This window comes from Boleophthalmus pectinirostris, unplaced genomic scaffold (genome assembly GCF_026225935.1).
Source record: "Boleophthalmus pectinirostris isolate CB_2022bp ecotype Guang Dong unplaced genomic scaffold, ASM2622593v1 HiC_scaffold_20, whole genome shotgun sequence".
Lineage (NCBI taxonomy): Eukaryota > Metazoa > Chordata > Actinopteri > Gobiiformes > Gobiidae > Boleophthalmus > Boleophthalmus pectinirostris.
In genome coordinates this window covers 7,645,480-7,672,189 of record NW_026571153.1, presented here as the reverse complement: position 1 = coordinate 7,672,189, position 26,710 = coordinate 7,645,480, and the positions used below count along the sequence as shown (strand labels likewise).

The following is a 26,710-nucleotide window of genomic DNA, read 5'->3' as shown; positions in this document are numbered from 1 at the left end:
TTTTAGACCTGGTTTTGACTTGGTTTAGTCCTGGTTTTAGTCCTAGTTTAGTCCTGGTTTAGTCCTGCTTTTAGATCTGGTTTTGTCCTGGTTTAAACCTGGTTTAGTCCTGGTTTAGCCCAAAATGTGAAAACATTAAAATACCGCCATGTAATCCATTTATTTTAACAAAGTAACTGTAATCCAATTACCACTCACTGAAAAAGTAACTGTGACCGAATACAGTTACTCATAATTTGTACTCTGATTATGTAATGCCGGTACATGCAATCCGTTACTCCCCAACACTGCTGATAAATAACTGCCGGTTCCAAATAAACGCCGAGTCTAACGCATTAAAAAAATAAAAAATCAAGAAGACGTGACCACTGACGCTGCACGTTTTTCTTCTTCGCCTATTTTGTTTTGTTTTTTACGTAGCCTCTCGTGCTTTCTTTCAGTCATGGCTCCGGTGCAGCGAAAAAATAAAAAATACGACTTGAAATTTAAACTTTCTGTGGTGAAATACGCAGAGGAAAACTCGGGGGAAGCAGCAGCCAGACGTTTTTCTGTCGACCCCAAGAGAGTGAGAGACTGGCGCAAAAATAAAACTGAGCTTCTGCGTCGGTCTGAGGAGGACAGCGAAAGGGCCAGACTGCCCGGAGGAGGGAGGAAGAAGGCGAGTGAGGAGCTGGAGCTGAACATGCGGGAGTGGGTGATCCGCAAACGGGCACGCCACGAGAGAGTGTCCCGCAGGATGATCAGGGACATGGCCAAACAAATGTACGCGACCGTGAGCGACAGCAGGGATGAGGAGTTTGTCGCCAGTGCGGGTTGGCTCAATCGTTTCCTCCGCCGCAACAACTTCACTTCCAGAAAACGTACAAATATTACCCAGAAGGACGCGAGAGGATTCACAGAGAAGCTGGTGAAGTTTGTGACGTTTTCATCCAGGGTGATTGAATCAAATCAAGGTAGGCAAAGTGTTCGCCAGACCATCCTCCGAGGCGTGCCGTAAAACTGTAAATTATAGTCGAGAAACCATATTTTCCCCCCTGCCCCAAATTGCCGCCTGGTCTCAAATAAACGCCCGGTCTGTTAAGTGAACAAATAAACACCCCTGCTATTATCTGGTATTTTACGGTAACAGTACTGCTTGAGCAAGAGTTTATGATTAAGTCTAGTAGTAAGTGACAAAAGCTTTAGGTTGACAGAGTTCCCACAGTCATGGAAATCCTGGAAAAGTCATGGAAATTGAAAATGTCATTTTCCAGCCGAGGAAAATTCATGGGATTTTGTAAATTCAATGAAAGTTTTGAAAAAGTCATGGGATTTTAGTATCTCTTTCACGCAACTACAGCGTTCTGTTAAGTTCTCATGAGGCTGTTTTGATTATTTCCGAAGGTATGCGCTTTTTGTTTATAAGAGACGACAATAAATGCACTGACAGTGTTTTGACAGTGACTCGAGTCAGACTTAAGTTACTATTTTTAGGACTTGAGACTTGACTTGATAAAATGGACTATGACTTGGGACTTGACTTGGACTTGAGACCTGTGACTTGAAAAGACTTGATGCTTCTCCTAAAAAACTGATGTAACTGATGGTTTCCTCAAATATCTTACAGAAATATACGGAACTGGGAACTGCGTAGAACATGATGCTTCCATTTCATTGCAGACAAAATGTGTTACTTAGCACTTTTAAAACTGAATTCCATCTGTTCTCACCGTAATGATTCACACTAACATCTTGTCAAGACCTTTAAAAAGTAAAAATTAACATCTCTATGACTCTTATATAAATTCTCATATATAAATATACCATGACGTTTTAAGTACAATTTAGTTAAAAATTCATATAAATTGCAAAAATCTAAGCTGGTTTAAAGACTTGAAATGACTTGAAGCTCAAAGCAGACAACTTGGACTTGACTTGAACTTATGGGCCAGTGACTCGAGACTGGACTTGGACTTGCCTGTATTTGACTTTGCACTTGACTTGGACTTGAGGTCAAAGACTTGAGACTTACTTGAGACTCACAAAACAACGACTTGGTTTTGAATGTTAAAAAACTATAATACCAAACCATAAGCTGAGTGGAAAGGGTTAACATTTCATATTTAGCCCTAAAAGTCTGTAGGAGCCGTAAAGTCATGGAAAATTCTCTTTAGGTCATGAAAAAGTCATGGAAAATTTTTGAAATTTTGTCAGTGAAAAAGAGTGGGAACCCTGTGTTGAAAATATGAAATGATTTGAACACTTGTATTTCTTGCATTGTTCTTTCAGATATTATCTTTTTTTTTCTCCAAATTTTTGTGGAATATTTTTTGAAATACCGGATTTGGTGCACTATGTTTTGTCCTACCGTATATTAACTTTAAATTATAAATCAGATGTTCTGATATATGGTCTGATCTATGGTTTTCAGTCTGTCCACCCAAATTCAATAGGCAAAAATGAGACCTGCTACTAAAACTACTTCATTTATATTTTTGCTCATGAAAAAATAAGTAAGAGGTGTGAAGTAAACAGAATAGTTGTGTGGTTGTGCCGGTGTGAAGACATACAAACATAACTTATTTAGTATGAAAGTGGTGTGTGCGTGAATGTTGGTGGTGGTCGGAGGGGTTAATGGCACAGATTGGTAGCCTCGCTTCCATCAGTCTGCCCCCCCGGCAGCTGTGGCTATAGTAGGAGCTTACCACCAATGGGTCTGGAGTGAATGAATAATGCTCTGTAAAGCGTTGAATGTCCAAAAAAGCACTATATAAAACTCATGCATTATTATTTTTAAATTCAAATTATAAGTTCATATCACTGTTTTGCTGTCGTCCTATGACCTCTTGTAAATAGCTGAGATTTTATATTTTATTACTTATTTTTTATTTTGACTCGTACATATACATTTAATATAATTATGCTTTATTTGACACCCGTCTCTTGCTCTTTTTTGCTATTTATTTAGAATTTATTATTACCATTTATGTTTTTTTAAGTCTTTGTTACAATATTATATTGTGATGTGTAAACTACTGTGTTAAAAACATTTCCCTTGTGGATCAATAAAGTGTCCAATTCCAAACTAAACCATGTAATAGACCGGGACTAGACCAGGTACTGGACTGGGACTAAACCATGTAATATACCGGGATTAAAACTAATACTAGACCAGGACCAAACCAGATACTAAAGCAGAACTAGACCAACGGGATTAGATCGGGACTAAACCATGTAATAGACCAGGACTAAAACAGGTACTATCAGGTATTAGACCGAGACTAGACCATGTGATATACCAGGACTAAAACGGGTACTAGACCGTGACTAAATCAGGTACTATAAGGTACTAGACCAAGACTAAACCAGATACTAGACCTTGACTAAACCAGATACTAGATTGGGACTAGACTAACTAACCGGTCTAGTACCTGGTCTAGTTTAGTCACTAAACTAGGACTAAAACAGGTACTAGACCAGGACTAAATTAGGACTAAACCTGGACTAAACCAGGACTAGACCAGGTACTAAACTAGGACTAAACCAGATACTAGACGGGGAATAGACCAGGTACTAGACCAGGACTAAACCAGGTATTAGACCAGGACTAAACCATTAGTGCCGAGTGCATAACAATGTCCCAGTTTGTTGTTTTTTTTTGATCACCTTAGTTTTGCTGCTCGTACAGTCACAAGATGGCCGCCGCATTTGCCACGACAGCAGAGTCCACCTCCCCTCTAGCGTTTCTTAACCCGCTTTATAGATAACGTATCACGGGAGATTTGCGCTGTTTGTAAGCAGCGCGATAGGAAACCAGAGGACGAGACGGAACTGTGACAGCCCCGGACACAGAACCCGAGCGAAACCACCGCAGCTCCGGACCCGCTTCTGGATGATCCAAGCCCGAGAACATGACCATGGTGTGCAGAGCTGGTGAGTCTCGTATCCCGGCCTAGCGACGCGTGTTATTGCTGAATGTATTATGTAGTAAACGCTCAGTTAGCAGCAGGACGCCATGATTGTAAAGGCAACAACTTGATTTGACTCACAAAAGCTCGTGATCAAACGTCAAAAACTAAAGTTACGTTTCTGGACACACGACCCAACCTTTCTTAGATATAACCCACATGAGTAAAAACATGTAAAAATATATAAAAGTTAAGTAAACAAAAGAGCTATGGAACAACGATAAGCTAAGCTGCTGGGTCACTAAGCTCCAAGCAGCCTACATTTACCAACCCAGGGTCAAAATCCCTTGAATGAACGCTGTTATAATTACATTTTTGTGTGTTTTTAATGTTCAAAATTGAGCTGGAATTCAGGTCAGAAAGGATTTAGTGGAATTGGCTCTTTAGCTGTCAAGATTTCAGATTTGTTGACATACTTGATGGCTAATATCTCTGTAATTACTAAAGGCTATTCACATGAAACAAAAACTAACAAACAACTAACAAATGTGATTATTTTTTCACAATTCCTGGGTTTCAGATGGCATCGTAGCATTTTAGAGATAGACTTGGACAAACTTTATTGATCCACAAGGGACACAGTAGCTCACATATCATGATATAATATAATAACAAAGACAAAAAATATAAATGATAAAATAAGTAGCAAAAAAATAACAAGAGACAAGTGTCAAGTAAGACTTAATATGTATAAATGTAAATGTACAAGTCAAAATAAAATAGAAAAACAAGTAATAAAATATAAAATCTCAGCTATATACAAGAGGTCATAGAAAGACAGCGCAACCATGATATGAGGATTGCCAGGACATAGGGTGATCCGTTACATAAGGATGAGTTATTGTGCAGTTGAAGGGAGTATTATCTGTTACGTAAGGGTGAGTTATTGTACAGTTATAGGGAGTATTATCTGTTACATAAGGGTGAGTTGTACCGTTTTTGGGAATATTATCTTTTACGTAAGGAAGAGTTCTTGTAACATTGTAGGGAGTATTATCTGTTTCGTAAGGATGAGTTTTCGTACAGTTATAGGGAGTATTATCTGTTACGTAAGGGTGAGTTGTTGTCCCGTTGTAGGGAGTATTATCTGTTACGTAAGAGTGAGTTATTATACAGTTATAGGGAGTATTATCCGTTACGTAAGGGTGAGTTGTTGTCCCGTTGTAGGGAGTATTATCTGTTGCGTAAGGGTGAGTTGTATAGTTGTTGGGAATATTATTTTTTACATAAGGATGAGTTGTTGTACCATTGTAGGGAGTATTATCTGTTACGTAAGAGTGAGTTATTATACAGTTATAGGAAGTATTATCTGTTTCGTAAGTTTGAATTGTTGTACCGTTGTGGGGAGTATTATCTGTTTTGTAAGAGTGAGTTGTACCATTTTTGGGAATATTATCTGTTACGTAAGTTTGAATTGTTGTACCATTGTAGGGAGTATTATCTGTTACATACGGGTGAGTTATTATACAGTTATAGAGAGTATTATCTCTTTCATAAGGATGAGTTGTACAGTTGTAGGGAGTATTATCTGTTTCGTAAGGGTGAGTTGTCGTACAGTTGTAGGGAGCATTAAATGTTACGTAAGAGTGAGTTGTGCCGTTGTTGGGAATATTATCTGTTACGTAAGGGTAAGTTATTATACGGTTATAGGGAGTATTACATGTTACATAAGCGTGATTGATTGTACATTTGTATGGAGTATGGTATGAATAGTCCTGTATCTCTCAGTGTTTGTGTGGAGCTGTAGGAGCCTGCTGGAGAATGAGCTCCTCTGTCCCTCTATAGTCTGGTGCAGTGGGGGAGTTATTGTACAGTTGTAGGGAGTATTATCTCATCTGTCTCCCTATAGTCTGGTGCAGTGGGTGCAGTGGGTGAGTTATTGTACTGTTGTCGGAAGAAAATCTCCAGTAACTTGATGCACACATTAAAAGACCTGAGCTTTAGGCCAATATTAATTAATACAGATGGGGAGTAGCTAAAATTAAAATGGTTAAAATGCAAAATGATGTAGTAATATACGGTAGTGAGTTCTAGGATTTAGTGAATAATTGGAAATACCAGGCTTAACATTTGTGAGTTTACCTTTTGGAGTCACGTTCTACTGGTGCCGTTATTCAACCCCAAATCAGTTGAAAGGACTTAGAGACATAAGAATATTACAGAACACTTGTAGCATTTCTCAGACAAATTAAGTTCAGCATTCATGGATCATAATTGTGGATATTTCTTTCAAAAACAGTGACACTTCCATAAAGTTATTTTATATGGACCACCGCCTCCATCTGAAACTACCAATTCTTCTTTTTTTTTTTCTTTTATGTCACTTTGCTTTTATTGGTTTGTTTTTACTGTTTTATCATTCCAAAACAGGAACAGAAGCCTGGGTGACTCTAGGATAGTCTACTGTTGCATATATAATGTAAATTTTTTTCTTAATTTGATGCTCTTACAATCTCAGTCTGAGGTTTTTTTTTTTTCATTAGATAGTTGTCTTTTATTGTAGATGTCCACTGATGCTTTGAGGGCACAGTAGTTGTGCTCCAGCTCCTGGTTATTGATTATTTGGCAGCTAATGACATCACTTTGAACAGATATATCGTTTTGGTGAATAGTGTCTTCTGAGAAGTTGTATAGATAGGCCAGTTCAGGTGACAGAGGAACAGAATATCCCAGCAGCACCTGCCCCAGTACATCACAAACCATTTCCTAAAATACTGTGATATTTGATATTTCCAAAATATGAGAATGGTCCACATTGATTTCTCCTCATTCCCACCAACAAATCTGATGCATCTTTAACTGTTTCCTCTTTAGTTTATGTGTAATAAAAAATCAAATTACCGTAATTTCCGGACTATAAGCCTCTACTTTTTTCTCACACTTTGAACCCTCCATCTTAAACAACGATGCGGCGAATATATGGATGGATTATTTGTGCAGCCTGATGCAGAAAGCACCGCTGTATGTGCGGTTAAAGTTGCAGCTTTAGGTAGAGCTGTTTTCAGCACTGAAACAGTGTAATAAAATAAATGATGATGCTAAATGAACGTTAATGAGTGGGATACGTCTTAATGACCCGTATGTGTTAAATGCAGGTGAGTGCGTAAATGACGAGAAGAAATGTCCCAAACTTCAGTAGCCGGATCGAGACAACTAACCCCACCCCCGAGAGAGCCTGAAATCTGCTGAAATCCTCCAAGACAATGACATGATTCCAGACAGGACAGCATCTCTTTCTACGCAGTAGAGCGCGAGGAGAGACGGTGGTGATGCGTCGAGGAAGATGCTCGTTTGATTGTGTTTTGAACAGTTATTTTGCGCTTCATGCACACACCCTCCTCATGGAGAACACACGAAGAAATGCACATGATGCAGCTTTTAAGTTAAAGGCGATTGATCTGGCTGTGAAAGAAGGAAACAGAGCTGCTGCACGTGCGCTCGGCATCAATGAGTCGATGGTGAGACGTTGGCGACGGCAGCGCGACGAACTGACTCGATGCAAAAAGACGACAAAAGCTTTCAGAGGCAAAAAAAGCAGACGGCTCAAACTTGAAAACGTTTTTGAAGACGTGGACACCTGCGGCTTATATTCAGGTGCGGCCTACATATGTACAAGTTTTTACAAAATACAGTTGATGCGGCTTATATTCAGTCCGGAAATTACGGCAGGTTCTTCCAGGCAAACAACCAAATTCTTAAATGTGAACACTGGCATTGGTTCTCTGAGATGTCGCAATGCTGAGCTGGATTCCAATAGGATTTTTATTTTTATTCCAATACAGCTCTTTTGTTCTAAGACGTTGAGACCTACGGGATTTTGTGAGCTGTGTAGATGTGAGGATTAGACTTTGACAACAAAAAAATCTGATTTAAAAATATGTCTAATAAGATTCTGACATTGTTCTGCTGTATTTTGAGTCGGGGATAAAGCATAGATGACATACTTCATCATAAACCAAAATCAACAAATCCATAATATACATAATAATAATAAAATCTAACACAGATAACGCTGATGCCTACCAGATGCAATTTAGTTAAGTTTTTTGGAACATTAAAGGCAAGAAATAACATAATCTCTTTGGAAAACTACAAGGTGACAGTTTCCCTCAACCTTAAAAGTTGTATGAAGCACATTTAAAGTAGAAGAAAATTATTTGAAAACTGTATCGTCCTCGTTGTCTCCTGCAGGCGGCCAGACCCCCCCTCTGAGTCCTGGTCCAGGTCTGAAACAGGAACCCCCAGAGACTCCTAAGATTAAGGAGGAACCGGAGGATTGGAGCATCAAGCAGGAGGAGGAGCAGCTGCAAGTGTGAGTCTCAAAAACTTTAAACACATCCAACTCAGTATTTGTATTTAATGTATTTTTTACTGAGATTAGATTGGTTAGTATCTATTCATTTATTTAATTATTACAGATCAATAGTTAATTTCTTGTGGCCATTTCCAACATCATTTTCTTATTGTAACTAGGGATGTGCAAAAATATCAGAATATCAATATATCGTATCGTTTAATGCGATGATACAGCATCGATATTTTGGCCTGCTGTATCGATATATCGCCAAGAGTATTTTTTGGTATAATTAATAATATTTTGTTACAGCGCTTCAGTTTTGTTGCTTGTTTAGAAGAAGGAAACTCTTTTATGCGACACATTTGACATATTTACTGTTTTGATGATTAAAATGTTTGTGTTTCATGTGAAGAAGCAGATGGTAATTAAAGCGCTCGCTGGATCACCGCTGAAGTGATCAGGTGCTCTTCGGAGATCCCAAGTGGACAAATGACTTACTGGATGAAAAAAGGAGATCCGAGACACTCTTATTAGACTTTGCTATGATTTTATTTAATCTCAAATGCGTTTCAACTTGCATCTTCATCAGTGAATGTTAAATTCCCAGGTGTGTGTTGGAGATATTTAAATGTTCAAATCACATGATGACATGACATATATGTATATATACATTTTTTGACATACATATTTAAAAAGGGGACAAAATGATGCATCACAATAATATGGGCGTGCACCAATGTGGGCACAGGCACCCGTAACCTCTGCTCTGTGGACAGAGTGGTGCACGCTCATACAGAAAATCTAGCAGTACACAATTACAAAGTTATACACTAGTGAATATTATACTGTTATACAATAATATTATATTGTAAAGTACTATGGCACAGACATTGGCAAGAGCTGTAAATATGAAAAACTGCAATCCGAGTGTTACAGATAAGGTGAGAGGTCCATTTCCTCATTTAATCCTGGGGAGGTTGTAGCTCTTAATTTGTGGATCCAATACAGTAAGTCTCATGGTGTAAAAGGTGTTTTAGTCTATCTCCTCCCCTGAGGTTCTCTGGTACATGCTCAGTCACCATGGCCTTTAAAGTATTTGGGTCACTGTGACCAACCCGTTTGTAGTGTTTTTCCATAGGATAATCACTATTTTGTGTGCGAATGGCATATTTATGCTCTTGCCAGGCATTCTTTAAATTTGCGTTTCGTCCTGCCAACCTAAACACAACCGCATTCACACTCCAACCTGTATACAACAAAAGTGGTGTTGCATGTTGCGAAGCCTCTGCATAAAGTTTGTTGTGTCTCTGAATTAATTTGTTTTTACCACATTGTTACTGTGGTTGCAAATGCCTCATCTGTAAGTGCCTTGTTTCTGTGATAGTGGAATGTTTCTGAGCAGGTAAGTGACTTGTCACTAGGTGGTCTCTAAGGGTAGGAGCCCTACAATATGTGCAGATAGGAGTGTTTTAGAAGGCTGGAGCGAGACCGGGACCACTTTGGAGTATACTCCAATTCTTTCATATTATATTTTTGATTTTATAGGAAAGATCACCATATTGTGTAGAGAAAAATATAGAAGGACTCTGTGGCTGTCTTTTTGTTTTTTTGTAAAAGATCCTTTCTGTGAATTTTGTTAACTTTTGACAACAGTCCAAGTCTTTTTTTCTTGTATCCTCTTGTATGGAATCTCCTGTGCATATTCTTTTGAGTGAGTTTTGAAGACTTTTTCTGTATTGCATATCCTTTTAAGGCGCTGGAATTGACCAAACGGTATATTTGATATCAATGACTGTGGGTGGAAGCTTTCAGCTCTAAGGATGATGTTGCAATCACTCAGTTTTCTGTAGATGGATGTTTGTAGTTTTCCCGTGTCATCAACCGTAATTTAAAGGTCCAAGAAGTTTATTGTAGTCTGACAGTCTGATGTTTGATGTTGATTTGTGTTATTAAGGTACTCATGGAAACTTATAAGTTGAAGGAAAAAGAGGTCATCAATGTAGCGCTCGTATCACTGGATATTGTCTTTGAAGGGATTTGAATGGTCATAGACGGTCCTCTCCTCCCACAATGTATAAGCCTGCATAGTTGGAGGCATATGCAGCTTTCATGGCTGTGCCCGTGGTCTGTCTGTAGAGTCGATCCAGGAACAGAAATACATGTTTTTTAAGAGTCCACTCTGTGAGTTTTACTATAAGGTCTGTAGGAGGAAACGGACTATCTGGCCTCAGTTGTAAAAAGTGATGTACGGCTTCCAAGGCCTCGCTGTGATCTCTGTTAGTATATAGTGCTTCAATGTCCATGGTTACCAAAAAGGAGTTTTTAGACACTGTGTGTCCCGTCTAGTTTGTTAAGCACATCAGTAGATGTAGACCTGAAGGTATGATTTCAGGGCCGTGATAATACTAATCCCAGGCGAATAGGGCTTTATAAATCTTTTCTTTAGCCCTATTTGCACAGGATTAGTATAACCTGTGGACCTTTGGTGATTTGTAATATTTGCGGAGGATGCCTGAGATCTTAATCCTGTGCGAATGCACCATGTCTATAATTTCTAAAGTAAAAATTCTGCAGCAAATTACCTACCATAGTTCACACAGACGTCCAATGATAACACTAGTTCCGTGCAAATCTGTAATTGTTGTAATTGCGCACCTTTCTCTTTCTTTTCTCTTTCAGTTTCTGTCACTGTCAGTAAAATAGAGTAATTTACGGACTTTACTTATCCCGTGCGAATGCGCAAGTAACACAGAGGTGGGGCGGTAATTTGCAAATTATCACATGTTCCCAGGTTGTACTTATCCCGTGCGAATAGGGCTTTTGTTGGTACTTCGTGTGAAAAAAGAGTCACAGTTATAGTTTATCTCAATATTCCACTGTAGCAGTAACGTTTGTTTGTTTGTTTCAGGACTATCCCAGACTACATCACTGTGCGTGTGAAGACAGAAGAGGTGGAAGAGGATGAGGAAACACTGGGAGAGGACATCAGCTCCGAGGCACATCTCCACTCAGAGGCGGAGGGAGACATGGAGCATTTGTCCGACAATGAGGTGGACTGGACCGCCCCGCTCAGCTGTTCGACTGTACAGATGGACACAGAGATTGACGGAAACAACCAAGTCCAGTTTATGGCCAGAACCGCCACCGCACAAAACTTCAGTCTGTACGGGCCTGTAGCAGAGACCAGCGCTGCTATTTACAACGGAGACATCCCGGGAGCAGCTGAAAGACTTCCCACCGGTGAGCGATCTTACAGCTGCTCAATCTGCAACAAAGATTTTACCAACATCTCCGGGCTCATCTATCACAAGAGAACGCACACCGGAGAAAAACCTTACAGCTGTCCGATGTGTAACACGCGGTATACCTCTAGCTCAAACCTGAAAAGCCACATGAGGAGTCACTCAGGGGAAAAACCTTACAGCTGCTCCATCTGTAACTCGTGGTTCACCTCGAGCTCCAACCTGAAAAGACACATGGGGAGCCACTCGGGGGAGAAACCGTTTGGATGTTCGAGCTGCGACAAGACCTTTGCCCGGAAGAGTCACCTCGAGGTCCACATGAGGACGCACACGGGGGAAAAGCCCTTCAGCTGTTCTGTCTGTAACGCACGGTTTGCTTTGAATGCCCATCTGAAAAGTCATATGCGATGTCACAAAGAAAACAAATAGGAAATCAAAGGGTTCGGGGTGTGTTCGTGTGATTGTAAAGAGCCTGCTGTTCAACATTCCCTGAGGCTGTGAAGCTTTATGTTATTTTATTAACATATTTTCTTTAACCTTTTATTTAACCAAATGTTTGAGGACTGATTCCCATGACCTGACCAAGAGGCACCAGCAGGGAAACATACAAACACAATGCACACGTCACAGTACAAGACACTGCGCTTCAATTCTGTCCTACAAAGGCAAAAGGACTTTAACTCTTCAGAGTGTGAAACTGAGAAAAATTACGTCAAAATTTCTGTTTTGTCCAGACAAAAGTATAATAGGTAAGGCTCCCAAAATTTGATAACTAGTTGCTATAATGAAGAAATATTTGTATGCGAAAATCTTGAGCTCAAAATGGACCTTTGACTCTTATTTGTCAGTTTCTGTACTAATGTGCCAAAAATAAGGAGTCCTGCAAAGAAAAAAGGAAGTAACATTATTGACATGATCATTATTTGCTTGATTTTGCCCAGACTTCCATTCATTATAAGAAAAACACCTCACCAAGGTCAAGTCATCATGGTGTTTGTTTGAAATGACATTGAAGAGCTTTGGATTTTTTGTTTAGCGCGACGACATTTACACAGTTAAACAGTTTGACAGACAAGTCACGTTGCAGTATAGTGTGTACTGTAGGGGTCTCCAACCTGTAGCTCTCCACCCCCTTCCAAGTAGCTCGCCAAAGGATTTCAGAATTATACATATTGCATTGAATAACTTAAAATTTGATTGATTAAATGCCTATTTCCTTTGTAAATTTACAATTTTGTACACTGATAACTGGATAATGGGTTATGTTTTATAGAAATCTAACTGTACCTCATACCGCTGCAACCACAGGCTTACCAAATTTACAAAATTTCTGGCAACTGCTAAAATTAGTAGCTCTCTGGCATTTTCATTTTACAAAGTGTAGCTCACAGGAGGAAAAAGGTTGGAGACCCCTGATGTACAGTATGAATAAATATACAAAATACTTTCACATTAAAGATCAAGTAAGTATAATTGAATACAAAGGTTTATTTGTTTAATGTGTTAAGACTCTGTGCCAAGGATGCAACAAAAAGAAGGAGGCGAGAGGTTGGATTTTAAAATAAAATGTATTTATTAACTAAATCAAACAAAACATACACTGTTTCTGCCTTTTGTCTTTGCTCGACTCTTATTTTTGGCTCATCATACAAAGGCAGAGAACAGGAACTGAAAAATAAGAGTCAAATACCCCCAAAATGACATTAACAAATTTTTGACCAAACTTAATGTTACGGTGTTCTGCCTTTGTTGTGCAGAATAGGATAAGATATAACCTTAATCTAAGGTTTGTTTTAACACAGTCTGATCATAAAGAGCTGACTTAGATTGAGCTAGTACTGTTAAACAAATCTCTCTGAAATAATTACTGTCACACCCTTCCCCGTCTTCCAGTTCCCTAACTACAGGTGTTTTCATGGCTCCAAAACACCTGGAACAACATGCACTTCTACTGTACGCTGATTGACCTCTCCACAGCCGTGACCTGTAACTTGACCTGGTGGCGGCACCTGTTTGTCTCCATGGAGAATCTATTTAACGCCTCAGTGTGGAGCAGGAGTCTCCAACCTGCTGCTCTCCACCCCCGTCCAAGTAGCTCGCCAAGGGACTTCAGAATTATACCGTTGGTTAATTACACACCTGTTCCTATTGTGCATAGGGTTAGGGTATCATTAAGAAGTTGATGATACGATACATACCTCAATACATAGGCCACGATACGATACATATCTCGATACAATGAGCTTTCGATTTGATACGATACATTTCAAATCAATACGGTTCAATAAAAATGGTTAAATGATTAAATATCTTTGTTAAACCACTTCATATAAACAAGGTTCTTTCCTCTAAACAATCAACAAATCTGTAGCGCTGTAAAAAAATAATTTAGTAAAATATACCAAAAAATACTCTTACGATATACCGATACAGCAGCCCACGATATCAATACTGTATCAGTACATTAAACGATACGATATCATCATCATCATCATCTTTATTCCGGACTCATGGTCCATTTTTAAAAAAAAGTCAAGGACAGTGACAATACAAAACAGTAAACGCTAGAGCGCTAAAATGAGCATCTCTCTGGCATTTTTGTTTCGTAAATGTGGCTCAGTAGAGGAAAAACTTTGGAGACCCCTGGCTGTGGAGCTATAATATCTCTATGAAGACAAGCAGGTGGCGAATTTTTCACCAGTAAAGTTACACCGTGCGCTTTTAGAAACTTTTAACTACTGATCCTTTCCACATCTTCTCTGTCTGCTCAAAGAACCAAGGTACTATAATGAAAGTTTTAGGAGCCAAGTTTGTCCAACATTGCTACTTCTTGTTCGATTTGCCCCTTTAAATATTCATTATATCATCTTATTTTATTCGCACTTATTTGTCCACACTTTAAATACACTAATGTTTATTGTTTATTGTTGTTGTTTATGGTTTTATCAGGATCCCCATTAGCTGCTCTTATGACGGCGGATTGTCTTCCTGGGGTCCTCTCAAAAATAATACTCACCCGTGCACACAGACGCAGCCGGGCCGCTCCGTAAGGACAAAACAAAACACAGGAATTCTCAACGTTCCTGAAGATGTTTATGGTCTAAATCAGGGGTGTCAAACTCAAATTCACAGAGGGACAAAATTAAAAACAAGGACTAAGTCGTGGGCCAAACTAAATATTTATTGTAAAATTTCAATTCTCTTCTTTCGAGATATGTAATGTTAAACCTTTTCTTATTAAAATAAATGTTTTTAATAGTTTTGCTTAAACATTGAATTCAGAACACTGAATTAACATTTAATTAATTAAACAGTTATTAATGCTTATTAAGATTTCAGTGTTTGCACAAAAACATCGATTGTAATCTCCAATACTTTAAAGGGAAGAAAATAGTTCATGGGTTAGTACTCGCAGAATATGGCCTTAGACAAAATTCTATTAAAAGTACTTTATAAATACTAACAAAGATGTAATTAAGCACTTATTATGCATTTTACTATTTACTAGCTATTAATATGTGGTCCCTAATCTAAAGCTGTTACCCAAAATTTTAAATAAATCATGTCTCTATAGTCTATCTGTAGCTGACGGGCAGCTCTAATACATATTTAATGATCTGGCGGGCCAAATATAATTATATCGCGAGCCAAATTTTGCCCCTGGGCCTGAGTTTGACACGTCTGGTCTATACTATAAACAACCAGATACTGCATAGTTACTTGATACATGCAGCTGAATTTACACATCAGTTTTCAGAGTATAAATTCCCTTGAAAGACCCATGCACGTTTCCATATTGTGGGGTTTCAGACGACAGATAAATGATTAAAATGCTGTTTTTTGTTGTTCTTCTTGCAATACAGTGACTCGTATGGTCTTGTCAAAACTAGAAATGAACAGATTTGACATTTTTGCATTTACAATTTGGATATGTCTTGGCCAAATGCAATATAATAAATAAATAGAGTCTTGAACCCATCTAGGAGTATGGTATCACATTTTATAACCTAAAAAAAACACCAATGGGACACTTAAAGACCATTCATCTACTCAGTTTGTAGGAAAGAACACATTTGACTGGATTTCCAAAGACTAACTGGTGAAAAATCTCATAATAAACTGGACTATTTACTATTTACTAGCTATTAATATTGTGGATGTTTTGAGTTGAACAGAAACAAATTTGCCCTTTTCTTTTGACCCAGCTCTGCATCTTGAGTTGGTCTTGGTCAGGATTACCCAAAACTCGCAAACTCCACGCAGAACGACCCGGGAGTTGAACTTGGAACCACTGATTCTGTTTCCAAATACTTATTTGCGCCGTTTCTGTTTTTTCTTTCCTCCTCATTTACCCACTTGAATGTTAATAGTGATTCATGGATGTTTGATTAATCTATTTTTTTACAGCGTTGTAGATGCTGTTGCTCTGAAAATTCCCATTTCCCTCTACACACGTTCAGTACAAACACAAATGCATTTTATGACTTTATTACGTTTTACAAAGTTACTCGTTTTGCAATATTTGAAATGTTCTGTTCACCTGCAATAAACTGTGACCTTGAAATAACTAAAAACAGACTCTGCCCATTGTTTATAATTAAGAAACTCAATTTAGACTCAGATTTTGACAGAGAAATACTTATTAAATGTTTTATTTTATTTCTTAAGCACTTAGTAACCTTCACATGGTACGCTTTTTACACTTTTAAAACGAGAATATAGGGCTAGATAATGTGGGTGGAATGATAATTAACAGAAATCAGATATTATTCACTTTTTAATCAATAAAATTAAATGTATTTTGCTAAAACAGGTTGAATAGTGTCCAGAGTCCAGTTCCACTTCTCTTTAGGCACCTTGGGGTTACAGGTTGTTATTTCCAGTCCACTTTAGTCTCGATCTTCCACGGAGGAAATACAAATGTCAAAGTAAAGTGTCCATTCATTTTTTTCCAATACAACATCAGAATAAAACATATTTTAAGAGTCAAGTTAAAAGTTAATCAGATATGGGGTTACTAGAGAGTGTGGCCAGACAAACGAGAACTTACAGAAAAAATTATAAATAATATGACAATTTTAAATAATTATTTTTATTGATATTTAATAGAATTTGAATTAATGATTTTGTTTCTTTCGTAACCACGTTCTTGTGTCTGTTAGGTCCTGAGACACTATGAGCTAAACGTAGAAAGATGAATTAAATTAAGTACTTTAATTTTGCAGTTTTGCTCCAAAGTCTTTCATGACACCAAAAAAAAAAAAATGAATGTAAACTATGAATTGTTTTTAGACACTGGTTCCAAAATGACTGAACAGCAGCCAGGCCTACAACTGACAAAAGAAATGAGTTCTGCAAAACTTTGGAAACAACAAAAAGCAGGATTCTGTTCAGAGTGAACACTGTAAACAACTTCAGGAGTATTTCAATTTGAGAGAAGACAACAAACCCGTGCATTTCAAAACATGTTTCAGAACACGTACAAGATTTCTGTATTAAAAAAAATCAAGATATTTTGTTCTTTGCGAGGATTGCAAAGATTTCTGTTATCTAAATAATTGTGATTTAATATTTTCACCAACTAGAATTGCATTTTTGGTTAAATTTTGAAACACTGTGCAGCCCCAGCACTAATACAGTTTAATTCAAAGTATGTATCTGAAACTTAAGAGCAAAGTTACATATAAATGCACAATTTATTTTTATTAATGGCCCCAAAGCTGATGAACCACCATCAAACTTTAAACATTTAATATACATTTCTTTCTTAACGTCTTACTGGAAAAATGAATGAACATAACGGTGCACTATGTATGTTTTTGACTGGAATGTTCTGCAGTTTGGCATTACATTTATCTGTTTCCATAAAGAGAAGTAGGTGACTCCACCAGGCTATATAATCAGTCAGATCTGTGGAGAGGCGACCTCGCTAGCAGGTTAAGGTATTTTTTAAAAAAACACTTGCAATAGACCAACAGGAACTTTTGGTTAATGGTTTTCTGTGGCAAAATGTGTGTGTAAATGTCTTCCATATTTTCCACCAGCTTCATAAATCTGCCTTATCACCAAATCTTCATCCAACAAGGTCGACAAAGGATAAACATGAAGAATTTATCCACAACTATCAAGGTAAGAAAGACGAAAACGTAAAGGCGAACAACAATGAAGCATTAGTGAACTACTGAACAAAACTAACATTATGGTCATGAATAAAACTTGTTCACTCAGACTGATTCTAGAATTAAAATTAAAAATTGATTTCATGATGCCGATATTAGCAATACATAGATAGATTTGTGCAGTTTGAATCTGTGAACATCTCCAACATTCAAACTGCACAAGTCTTCAAAAATATCGAAATATCATAACGTTAAATATGATGATACAGTATCAATATCGTGGGCTGCTGTTTTGATATATCGCCAAAAGTATTTTTTGGTACATTTTACTAAATTATTTTGTTCCAGCTCTGCAGTTTTGTTCCTTGTTCACTGGAAGGAAACTCGTTTATGCGACACGTTTGACATTTTCACTGTTTTGATGATTAAAATGTTTGTGTTTCATATGAACTTTGAACAAAAAAATGGTTTAACAAAGACTTTTAGTGTCACAGACATGATTTAGCCTTTATTTTTTTATTGAACCGTATCGAATTGTTTTGAAATATATCGTATCAAATCGAAATTGCGCTGTATCGAGACATGTATCGTGCCCATGTGTCGAAGTATGTATCGTATCGTAACTTCTTAATGATAACCCAGCCTTAATCATGAAATACTTTTTTAATTTTAATTCTAGAATCTGTCTGAGTGAACAAGTTTTATTCATGACCATAATGTTAGTTTTGCTCAGGAGTAGTTCACTAATGCGTCGTCGTTGTTCGCCTTTAAGTTTTCGTCTTTCTTACCTTGATAGTTGTGGATAAATTCTTGTTTTTTGTTGACCTTGGTGGTTGAAGATTTGGTGAGGAGGCAGATTTATGAAGCTGGTGAAGAGTAGGTGAAACATTTCTAGAGACATTTTGGCAAAGAAAACCATTAACAGGAAGTTCTGCAACCTTACCAGGCGGGTCGATGTGAAAAAAAGGTCTTTAGAGTCTATTGAATTCAAGACAGATCTGTATAATGCCAAACTCTGGAACATTCCAAAGCAATAACATCTCCACGGAGACAAGCGAGTGGTGCTTTTCCTCACCACAAGTTAGTTACACAGTCCACCTTTAACAGTCGGACCCAGAAGAGCTCGCCCACGCTGAGCTCCATTCACACACCTATTGACACTACTTGGCCACGCCCACTAGCGCCGGCCGAAGGGTGCGTCCGTGCAGCTTGTAGCCCACTTTGGTAACCACGGCGACGGTGCCCGGCTCCTTGCCGTCGACCGGCGCGTGGAACAGGGCCTCGTGCTCGTACGGGTCGAACTTGAGTCCGTCTGGGTTGAGCTTGACCAGGCCGTGTTTGGTGAAGACCTTCTGGATCTGGACTTCGGTCATCACCAGGCCGTCGTACAGGTTCTTCAGGTGAGGGTTCTGGGCGGTCACCTCCTCCTTCGGCACGCTCTCGGTGGCTTTTTCCAAAATGTCCGCCACCTCCAGTAGGTCCTTGCAGAAGCCCTGAATACCTGTGGAGGAAAAAGGATTCGTATGAGTCAGGAATATTACCCAAAACCAGTTTATTTAGATTTAACACATTTTCACTAGCTAGGACCACGCCAACGACAACATAGTGCGAAGTAGTTTATTGATAATGTACAAAGCGAGGCAAAGATGGCTGGGTTGAGACTATGGGTGGGGGCTCCGTCTCAATCTACAATTGGCCCAGCCGGAACGGGACCCCCCTTGTAGGGGTCTTATGACTGAAAGACAAAATAGGGGATGGGAGGGTGGGGTCGAGTTCGCCGAGACAAACTGGGATGATGGGAAAGGCTGCTACATATAGGCTTCTGGGAAATTAGAGGCATGGTCGAGGTGAGTTGTGGTTCGCCGGTGAGAGGAGAGGGCGGCTGAGGCGTGGTCCTGCTCCTGAATCTCAGTTAATCGTATTAACTACATTTATAAAACACACAATTCCCAAAAGTGCTGCAGAGAAAATAAAAGACACTAACCATAATAAATACTTTGTTACTGAAACTAAGAAGCCTCCCTTTGGCATATTTTAATAGGATATAACAGATATAATTTAACAGGTAGACAATAAAAAGTAGCCACTAAACCAAATAATTTTTTGTTGCAGACTTACTGTATTTATGTATTATAATTATACAAAGGTGTATGTAGCCACTTCATTTTAAAATAAATAAATAAATAGCAAACAGTGAAGACACTTGGTGAATCTATCAAAAGGAGATAATTTTCCCATGCCATTACTGACATCAAGTGGCACAAAACTGTAACTGCATTTTCTAAATTTGTGAAGAAAAAAACTTAAAAGCAGCTGATCTCACCATATAATTTAGCATCTTCTATCATCTTCTGACTCCTCGTCCTGAGGTTCTCTGTGTCTGCTAATGCCCGCTTGTATTTCTCCTGTCAAGAAAAAACTTTGGGTTACAACTTTACACAATTCATAATAACTTGTTCTGCTGTGGAGTGGAGATGGACGGCAAGGAGGATATTCTTGAGGAGCATAGGTCTGTGTAAAACCCAAGGGTCCATTGCAAAATAAAACTGCATTCTGTCAACTGGATAAAAGTATTTTAAGTGTGAAAATGTTCAGCCGCTCGCTCAGTGTCTTCGTCAGTTCTGACAGGGTTCTCAAAGTTACTTACTCATATCAGTCTGAGAGAAGGCACCAACTACACTGAAATGTACCAAACCCATTAAACTACCATAGACCCATAACATACAAGAGCAATCTCTGAAACAATGTGAATCAAAGAAATAAGTATTTTATGGTTGTTGGGTTGTGGTCTCAATAATTGTAAATAACCACCAAAACTTCTCACAATAATTGTAACATTAAAATGTTATAAAGTGACATCCTCACTGGCAAATCAAAACTCCACATCATTCTGCCCACATATTCTCTGTCCTCCACACATGTCTAAACCAAACTATTGCTGGTTTCAGTGGAAATGTTGCACCTTTGGTTTTACTCTTCCACATTATGACATCTATCTTATCCATATAAAGAATGTTCAAAAGTTTTGTTTTAACTTTTCATTTCCATGCAGTCATGCAGGTGACGTCACACCTGCACAAAGTTTAATTCTTTTCCTTTAACCTTTTACATATATCATTTATCAACAGTTTTAGTTTTGAAACGTACTGTCATGTCTTTAAGTTGTTCCTCCAGTTTGGTCTTCTCCTCAAGCAGAGCTTTGTCAGCTGTGCTCTGCTCTGGTGCTGCCTCCTCTTCTCCGCTCTTCTGCTGAGTCGCTGTGCATAACAACCGCGGTGACGCTCTGTTTACAAAATTATCACAATTATCAATTCATCAATGATCATTTTATATATGTTCATTTCCACTCTTATTATAGTCATAAGAATAAGCAAAAATAACTTAATTTACATATAAGTTATGTACAATCAAATTGAGTTAAAATGATTTTACAAAACATATGAGCTTTTACTTGTTTATGTGAAATTCAACTCATTTTAAAGCCCTTTTCTCTGGGTTTTACAATCTCAGCCCATTTCATGCTGAGGTAAGTGTACATTTATTCATTGACTGACAGCAATATTCTACATTCTAAGTAACTGCTGTAAATTCATTACAAAGTAGTTCACTAGTAATTATCTATTATCTGTTGGTCAAATAAGCTTCTATTGGATTTCAGTGTTTGTTCACAACTGTCGTGTCATTCGCTCTTTCCTAATGAATAACTGTTAATGTTTCACTGTGGACTGTCAAAAGAAGAGGACAAATTCCCCAGAGACAATAAAATATACTTTAATCTTCCACCTGAACACAAATATTAGGTAATCACACATATTTTCTTCCACAAATTGGAGTTTTCTGTAGAGGCCCTTCATGTGTCAATCTCTTACATCATCCAACTTGAGCAGGAATTGGGAATAAAGGACACCATATTCCAGGGCAGACAAGAGAAAGAAAGAAACTGGACAGGACCTTCACAGTAGATTTGGTAAAGATTTGGTAAAGTTAGATTTAGTATTTTGGATGAGAAATTAAGTCTAAATCTATACAAATATAATTGGCTACATCAGTTTTCCTGTTTGTGGCAATGACACGTGCTTACATTCTATTTTAACTGGATTTTATTAACAAGAAATCAACTCTACAGAGATTATAAATGTATATAAACTTCATTTTAATTGAAAATATAAAATCGGTGAAGTTAGAAGTGTCCATGAGCCAGATCGTGCTGGACTGTAGCTGCTAATGATGCTAACCCGATCCGTTTCAAACATGACATAACAGCTCTTTTCGGTCTTAAACAATCAGAATAAGCTTTAAATCTTCTCTTACCGTACAAACGCGGGTGAGGCTACGAGGGAGTAGCTCTGTCTGACTGCACGGACGCACCAGCTCGCCATCTTTTCTGTTATAAGAGGTAAAAAATAAAAAAGGCTCCTTGGAGTGCACGCTGACGGAGCACACTACCGGAATAGCGGAAACGGCGCGATTCAGCCAATCACCGTCCAGAGACACGAACGCCTCCCAATCAGCCAGCCAATCAGAGCACGCGTACGATGTGACGTTAAACAAAGTTGGTTGAGCAAAAGTGAGAGGTGAAATGTAAACACGTGACCAAGGACGTCCAAATATTGTCGGCGAAAGTGAGTTTGTTACAGCCTTGGACAAACACATGAAAAAATAAAACCTTAGAAATAATAAAGTAAAAGTATATTTGTATAAACAGCAACGACACGCGATTTTTATTTTTTAATTTACAAAAAATAAAAAAGAAAATGTATAAAGAGTCATTATAATTTGAAAAGAACTGAAATCTTAAAAAAAACAAAACAAAAACAAAAAACGACAGGTTCAGAACAATGGGCAAATGTGTTTCAGGCAAAGGTTGTCAAAATGTTGTCAGAGAAATTAAGTTAGTGACAACTTTGAACAAATATACATATAAAAAATTAGACCTTAGAAATAATAAAGTTAAATATATTTATATAAAGAACAACAAATAGCGACTTTTATTTATTTATTTTTTTTTTTTTTTCAATTTACAAAAACTAAAAATTTTAATTTACAAAAAAATAGTCATTATAATTTGAAAGGAACTGAAATCTAAAAAAAAAAAAAAATGATATTTTTTTAATATACAAAAAATAAAAACAATAAAATGTACAAAGAAAGAAAGTCATTATAATTTGAAAGGAACTGAAAAAAAGCGATTTTTTTTTTTTTTTTCATATACCAAAAAATAAATAAATAAATAAATAAATAAAATGACAAAGAGAGAAAGTTATTATAATTGGAAAGGAATTAAAAACTTTAAAAAAAAAAAAGGTTCAAAACACCAAAAATGGACACATGTGTTTCAATCAAAGCTTCAAAATCTATTCAAGTGTTTCAAAGATATGCCAAACATCATGTTAAAAAAAGTAGTATGAAAAGTATGAACTGTAAACAAGTTGCTTTTAAATGTAGTTGGAACTGTTGACATTTTAGAAATGTTTTACTTTGTGTGAAAAGGGGGCAGATATTACAAGCCTGTACTTCTTTCTGCTCCTTTTCATTCACATCGATATTAGAACATAATTATTTTGTGTTCATCTTTCAGGTCCTGGCAGCAGTGAAGTTTGTTTATGCTGCAGGTTCAGGTCAGAAAAGCATCATTCAGCAATTTATTTAGAAACGTGCTGGATGTGTTTATACAAACGGCCAGCAGAGGGCACTCCAACACTAGAACTTTTTAAAAGCACAAGGGAGAGTGTAGAGCTGCTTGACATGAATGATTAGTGATATAAAAACATTTACAGCTGATATATGACACATCACTTCCAAGAGCAGTGAAAGTTCTGGCTACAGTTCAGCTGAAACATGTCAACGAGGTAAAAACATCACATACTCCAGTGTTTCTCAAAGTGAGGTCCGGGAGCTTAGGCCTATGTAATGTATGTAATGTAGCTTGTCCATTACATAGGTCTAAGTAAGTAAACAGGTAAAAATGACAGAAACACAAAGTTTTACAATGTTTATAAAATAATCTTTTGTGTCAGCCATCTTAGGTGTTCTGGCCAAATCAGTCCCTGTGCAGCTTGTCATGGAGGAGGGGTGTTCAAATATTTTTAGCTTTTCAATCTAGACTGATTTCTACAATTAACACTGATTAATTAATAAAGGGAGCTCTAGTTTGGTTTTGGATTTAAGTGAATTGTTGTGATCACTGTTTTGCTAAGATTAACTTTTAAAATGTTACTAAACTCACCTGTACATCCCTGCTCTGGAGAATGGGAGAAACACTTAAGGGAGGCGCTCTATAAAAGGAGCCAAGCTTCGTGTGCTCCAATGTTGAGGTGTTGTGTACAGGCTGTTGCTGCCAGGGTGTTTTTACACTTTAACCCTCTTTTTTGTAAATACACTTCCTTTTTGTTGCTGGTGAAGAGTCCCAAGCTGTACCTCGTCAGACTGCTCACTTTGCCATCCGGGCTTTTACACATGTCAACAAGGCAAATGCATCACCTACTCCAGTGGAGGGTCTGGGTGCTCATGAGGCCTCAGACATCTCCAAAGTTTGTCCACACAACAAGCAAGAAGGAAACCTGAGTTTTAAATCCACTTGAGATAAGGTATTTACTTATATTTCTTTATATTAGTATTAAACCCACAGAAATATATTGTGTTTTAACATAAATGTAATCTAACATGACATATTATTTGAGTAGTATGTAGAGTAAATATATACATATGTAAATATTAGAGGGGCTCTGTGTACCATATTGTCTTAAAAGGGAATGTAAAATACTTTCGGCTATTGAAAAAAAAAAGACAAAATAGTCTTGACCAGTCTGAACCCAGTCTCAAGCCTTCTGGAGAATTTTGTCTGTCTCCAGTTCAAATCTAATCCGGGCCAGTCCAAGCCTACATGTCATGTTCTATCTGATTACACCATGATTTCATGAAATCCTGCATCAAATATGATAAAAACAAAGACATATATACACAAATTAGTTGTGTGGGTTTGTTTTCTACAGTCTGTTTATGGGCCATATAGACTTCATTTCATGGTTCAGACCTCACAGGGTTAAAATGCATTAGTAATCCATAAACTTGTATTGTCTTTTCCACAGATGATCCGGGACATGCCACTTCCACCAGTGACAGAAGATTCTTGCAGCTAGTTGCCGAAACACAACGAGGTAAATACATCTCTGGCTGTATTGTCTTGAAAAACAAAAAACTAAGTTATAAAATGCATTAGGCTATTGAAAAAGCTCCAATCAGAGTACGCTACTGTTTTCACTAATTATAGAGGGGAAAAAAGAGTCTCCTAATGCGTACGCACAGCACAGTGAGAGCTGTGTTTTGTTTATTTTTTGGCTAATGTCTCCATTGTGAAGCCTAAATGGTGTGATCAAGCCATCTGCAATGCATTGCTTTAATTTTTAGGAAAGTAGTTATATTCTGAATAGCACCAAATGAAAGATGAGCAGACTCTAACTAAATATTGTTACACACAATTTGCATTCTAAATACTTTGGTGTATATACATATTAATGTTGTAACAATAGGCCTTATTCATGCCTTCTAGAAGACGTTTGGAAACATTGGAAACATGCGGATGATGACTTCCGTTGTTGTTACTGACACTGAGCATGTGATAAAACCGTAGATTCAGCAGCAGCGTCTTCACACTGCAAATTTCTCTGATCTGTCAAAGATTTTAAAACTTATATCAGATTATTCATCTTGTTTTCAGATTTATTACCCACTTACTAGTTCTGAGACTGATTAATTCTAGTCTAGAGGTTGCTTATTTTAAGATAACTTGTTAAATAAAATGATCTTGCCTCATGGACAGATAATTTCACTACTTTTAAATCATTTCCTGATAGATTTAAGTGTTTGTTTTAAATGGCCAACCTTTTTTTGTACTGCACAGCCTGTCAAAGCTTTCCATGGGAGACGTGACTTTACAAGAATGGCATCTTCCATTTCACTCACAGGCAGCTGGTTGTAACTGTTGATCTGCCGAACATAACGGAAAACTACAATGACATCTTTTTTTTAAATGAAGTTAGGTAAATTATAATCCACAAATTAATAGTCAATTTATAAAAGGAAAAAAGAAAGACTACAATGACATCTAGATGAAGAAAACCGGGCCATTTGCATCCGCATGTTTCCAAATGTCTGCCGGTTTTATGACGTAATTTCGATACTAAGGAACTGACTCAATAATCAAGACAGAGTCCAATACCATGATGATAATAAATACTCTTTGATTAGACAATAGAATGTAATTTTCAACACTAAATAGTTGTACTTGTGTGACTTTTTTTGTATCAACACTTGCCAGTAACCAGTTTTGATAAAAATTTTCCTCTTGATTAGTGTAGTGGACCAATCAGAAAGGCAAAGACAAGGTATAAAAATAAGTTTCAATTTAATAAAGTTAAAAAAGAGAATTTAAGAGAATTTAACAAAGGCTCAAATCAAGTAAAATATTAAAGGTTGTACAGAAGATTTTCCAATGAAAGAGAAATGCAGCGACTACTTTTCCTTTTTCAAATGTCGCGCTTTGTTCGTCTTCCCCTTCTCTTCTTTTTTCAGCGACGTCAAAAACAGACTTTCTTTTACAGTGAACTGGTCGTGAATTCTTGTCTGCTATTACAACAAACTTTGTGCAAACTGAGAGGAAGCTACAGTTCGAAAAAGATGCCAAGAACCGCTGTGTTGGTTGAGTAAACAGCAGTTTAATTGAGTTTGATTGACAACCCAACAGCCAATAGGAAATGAGGTAGCCTTGTTTTTTATTGGCTGATGTTTATCTGGCCTCACTACATCCACAGTTGATAGATTTTCTTTTCTTTTTTTTTTTTTTTGGTCATCATAATTACAAGGCTGCTGCATCTCTGTAATGGTATTTTAGACTTTCATTGACAATTTGAAACAAAACAAAAAAATCCTCCATACAACCTTTAATGTAAATGAAATGAAATAATACTAACATTGTGGATTGGTGGCAGAGGGATCGACCACAATTAGTATCTGATTTTCCATAGTTTTTCTTTCATAGTACATATATTTAATACTTCTCAACACTGGCCAAGTAGTCATGATACTAGACATGCTATAGGTCTACTG

At 37.5% G+C, this 26,710-nt stretch overlaps 2 protein-coding genes and 1 long non-coding RNA gene across 4 annotated transcripts; 2 read left to right on the top strand and 1 right to left on the bottom strand.

The window, feature by feature from the left end:
• Window positions 1-403: 403 nt before the first annotated feature.
• On the top strand, window positions 404-16,060 carry LOC110164615 (zinc finger protein 287-like). 2 transcript variants are annotated; one of them, XM_055156097.1, is made up of 4 exons: window positions 3,778-3,912; window positions 7,043-7,541; window positions 8,139-8,259; window positions 11,153-16,060. In XM_055156097.1, the coding sequence occupies exons 2-4, from the start codon at window positions 7,217-7,219 to the stop codon at window positions 11,913-11,915; spliced, it is 1,209 nt and encodes a 402-aa protein (XP_055012072.1). In that variant the 5' UTR covers window positions 3,778-3,912; window positions 7,043-7,216; the 3' UTR covers window positions 11,916-16,060. The 2 variants fall into 2 exon arrangements, with proteins under 2 accessions (XP_055012071.1, XP_055012072.1); XM_055156096.1 differs by lacking the exons at window positions 3,778-3,912; window positions 7,043-7,541 and adding an exon at window positions 404-953.
• A 62-nt stretch (window positions 16,061-16,122) lies between these two features.
• grpel1 (GrpE-like 1, mitochondrial) lies at window positions 16,123-22,056 on the bottom strand. The gene is made up of 4 exons (XM_020929602.2): window positions 21,917-22,056; window positions 20,753-20,888; window positions 19,929-20,010; window positions 16,123-19,106 (listed from the first exon to the last, which is right to left on the bottom strand). The coding sequence occupies exons 1-4, from the start codon at window positions 21,982-21,984 to the stop codon at window positions 18,766-18,768; spliced, it is 627 nt and encodes a 208-aa protein (XP_020785261.1). The 5' UTR covers window positions 21,985-22,056; the 3' UTR covers window positions 16,123-18,765.
• Window positions 22,057-23,182: 1,126 nt separating this feature from the next.
• LOC129409671 (uncharacterized) lies at window positions 23,183-24,759 on the top strand. The gene is made up of 3 exons (XR_008632516.1): window positions 23,183-23,223; window positions 24,008-24,192; window positions 24,694-24,759. It is a non-coding gene; the product is annotated as an uncharacterized LOC129409671 (long non-coding RNA).
• The last annotated feature ends 1,951 nt before the right edge of the window (window positions 24,760-26,710 follow it).

Coding starts and splice junctions, on each gene's coding strand:
- LOC110164615 (XM_055156096.1), top strand. CDS start 443: ATGGCTCCGGTGCAGCGAAAAAATAAAAAATACGACTTGAAATTTAAA. Junction 954..8,138: donor GGTGATTGAATCAAATCAAG/GTAGGCAAAGTG, acceptor TGTCTCCTGCAG/GCGGCCAGACCCCCCCTCTG. Junction 8,260..11,152: donor GAGGAGGAGCAGCTGCAAGT/GTGAGTCTCAAA, acceptor TGTTTGTTTCAG/GACTATCCCAGACTACATCA.
- grpel1 (XM_020929602.2), bottom strand. CDS start 21,984: ATGGCGAGCTGGTGCGTCCGTGCAGTCAGACAGAGCTACTCCCTCGTA. Junction 20,011..20,752: donor AACAACTTAAAGACATGACA/GTACGTTTCAAA, acceptor TTTTCTTGACAG/GAGAAATACAAGCGGGCATT. Junction 19,107..19,928: donor AGAAGATGCTAAATTATATG/GTGAGATCAGCT, acceptor TTTCCTCCACAG/GTATTCAGGGCTTCTGCAAG.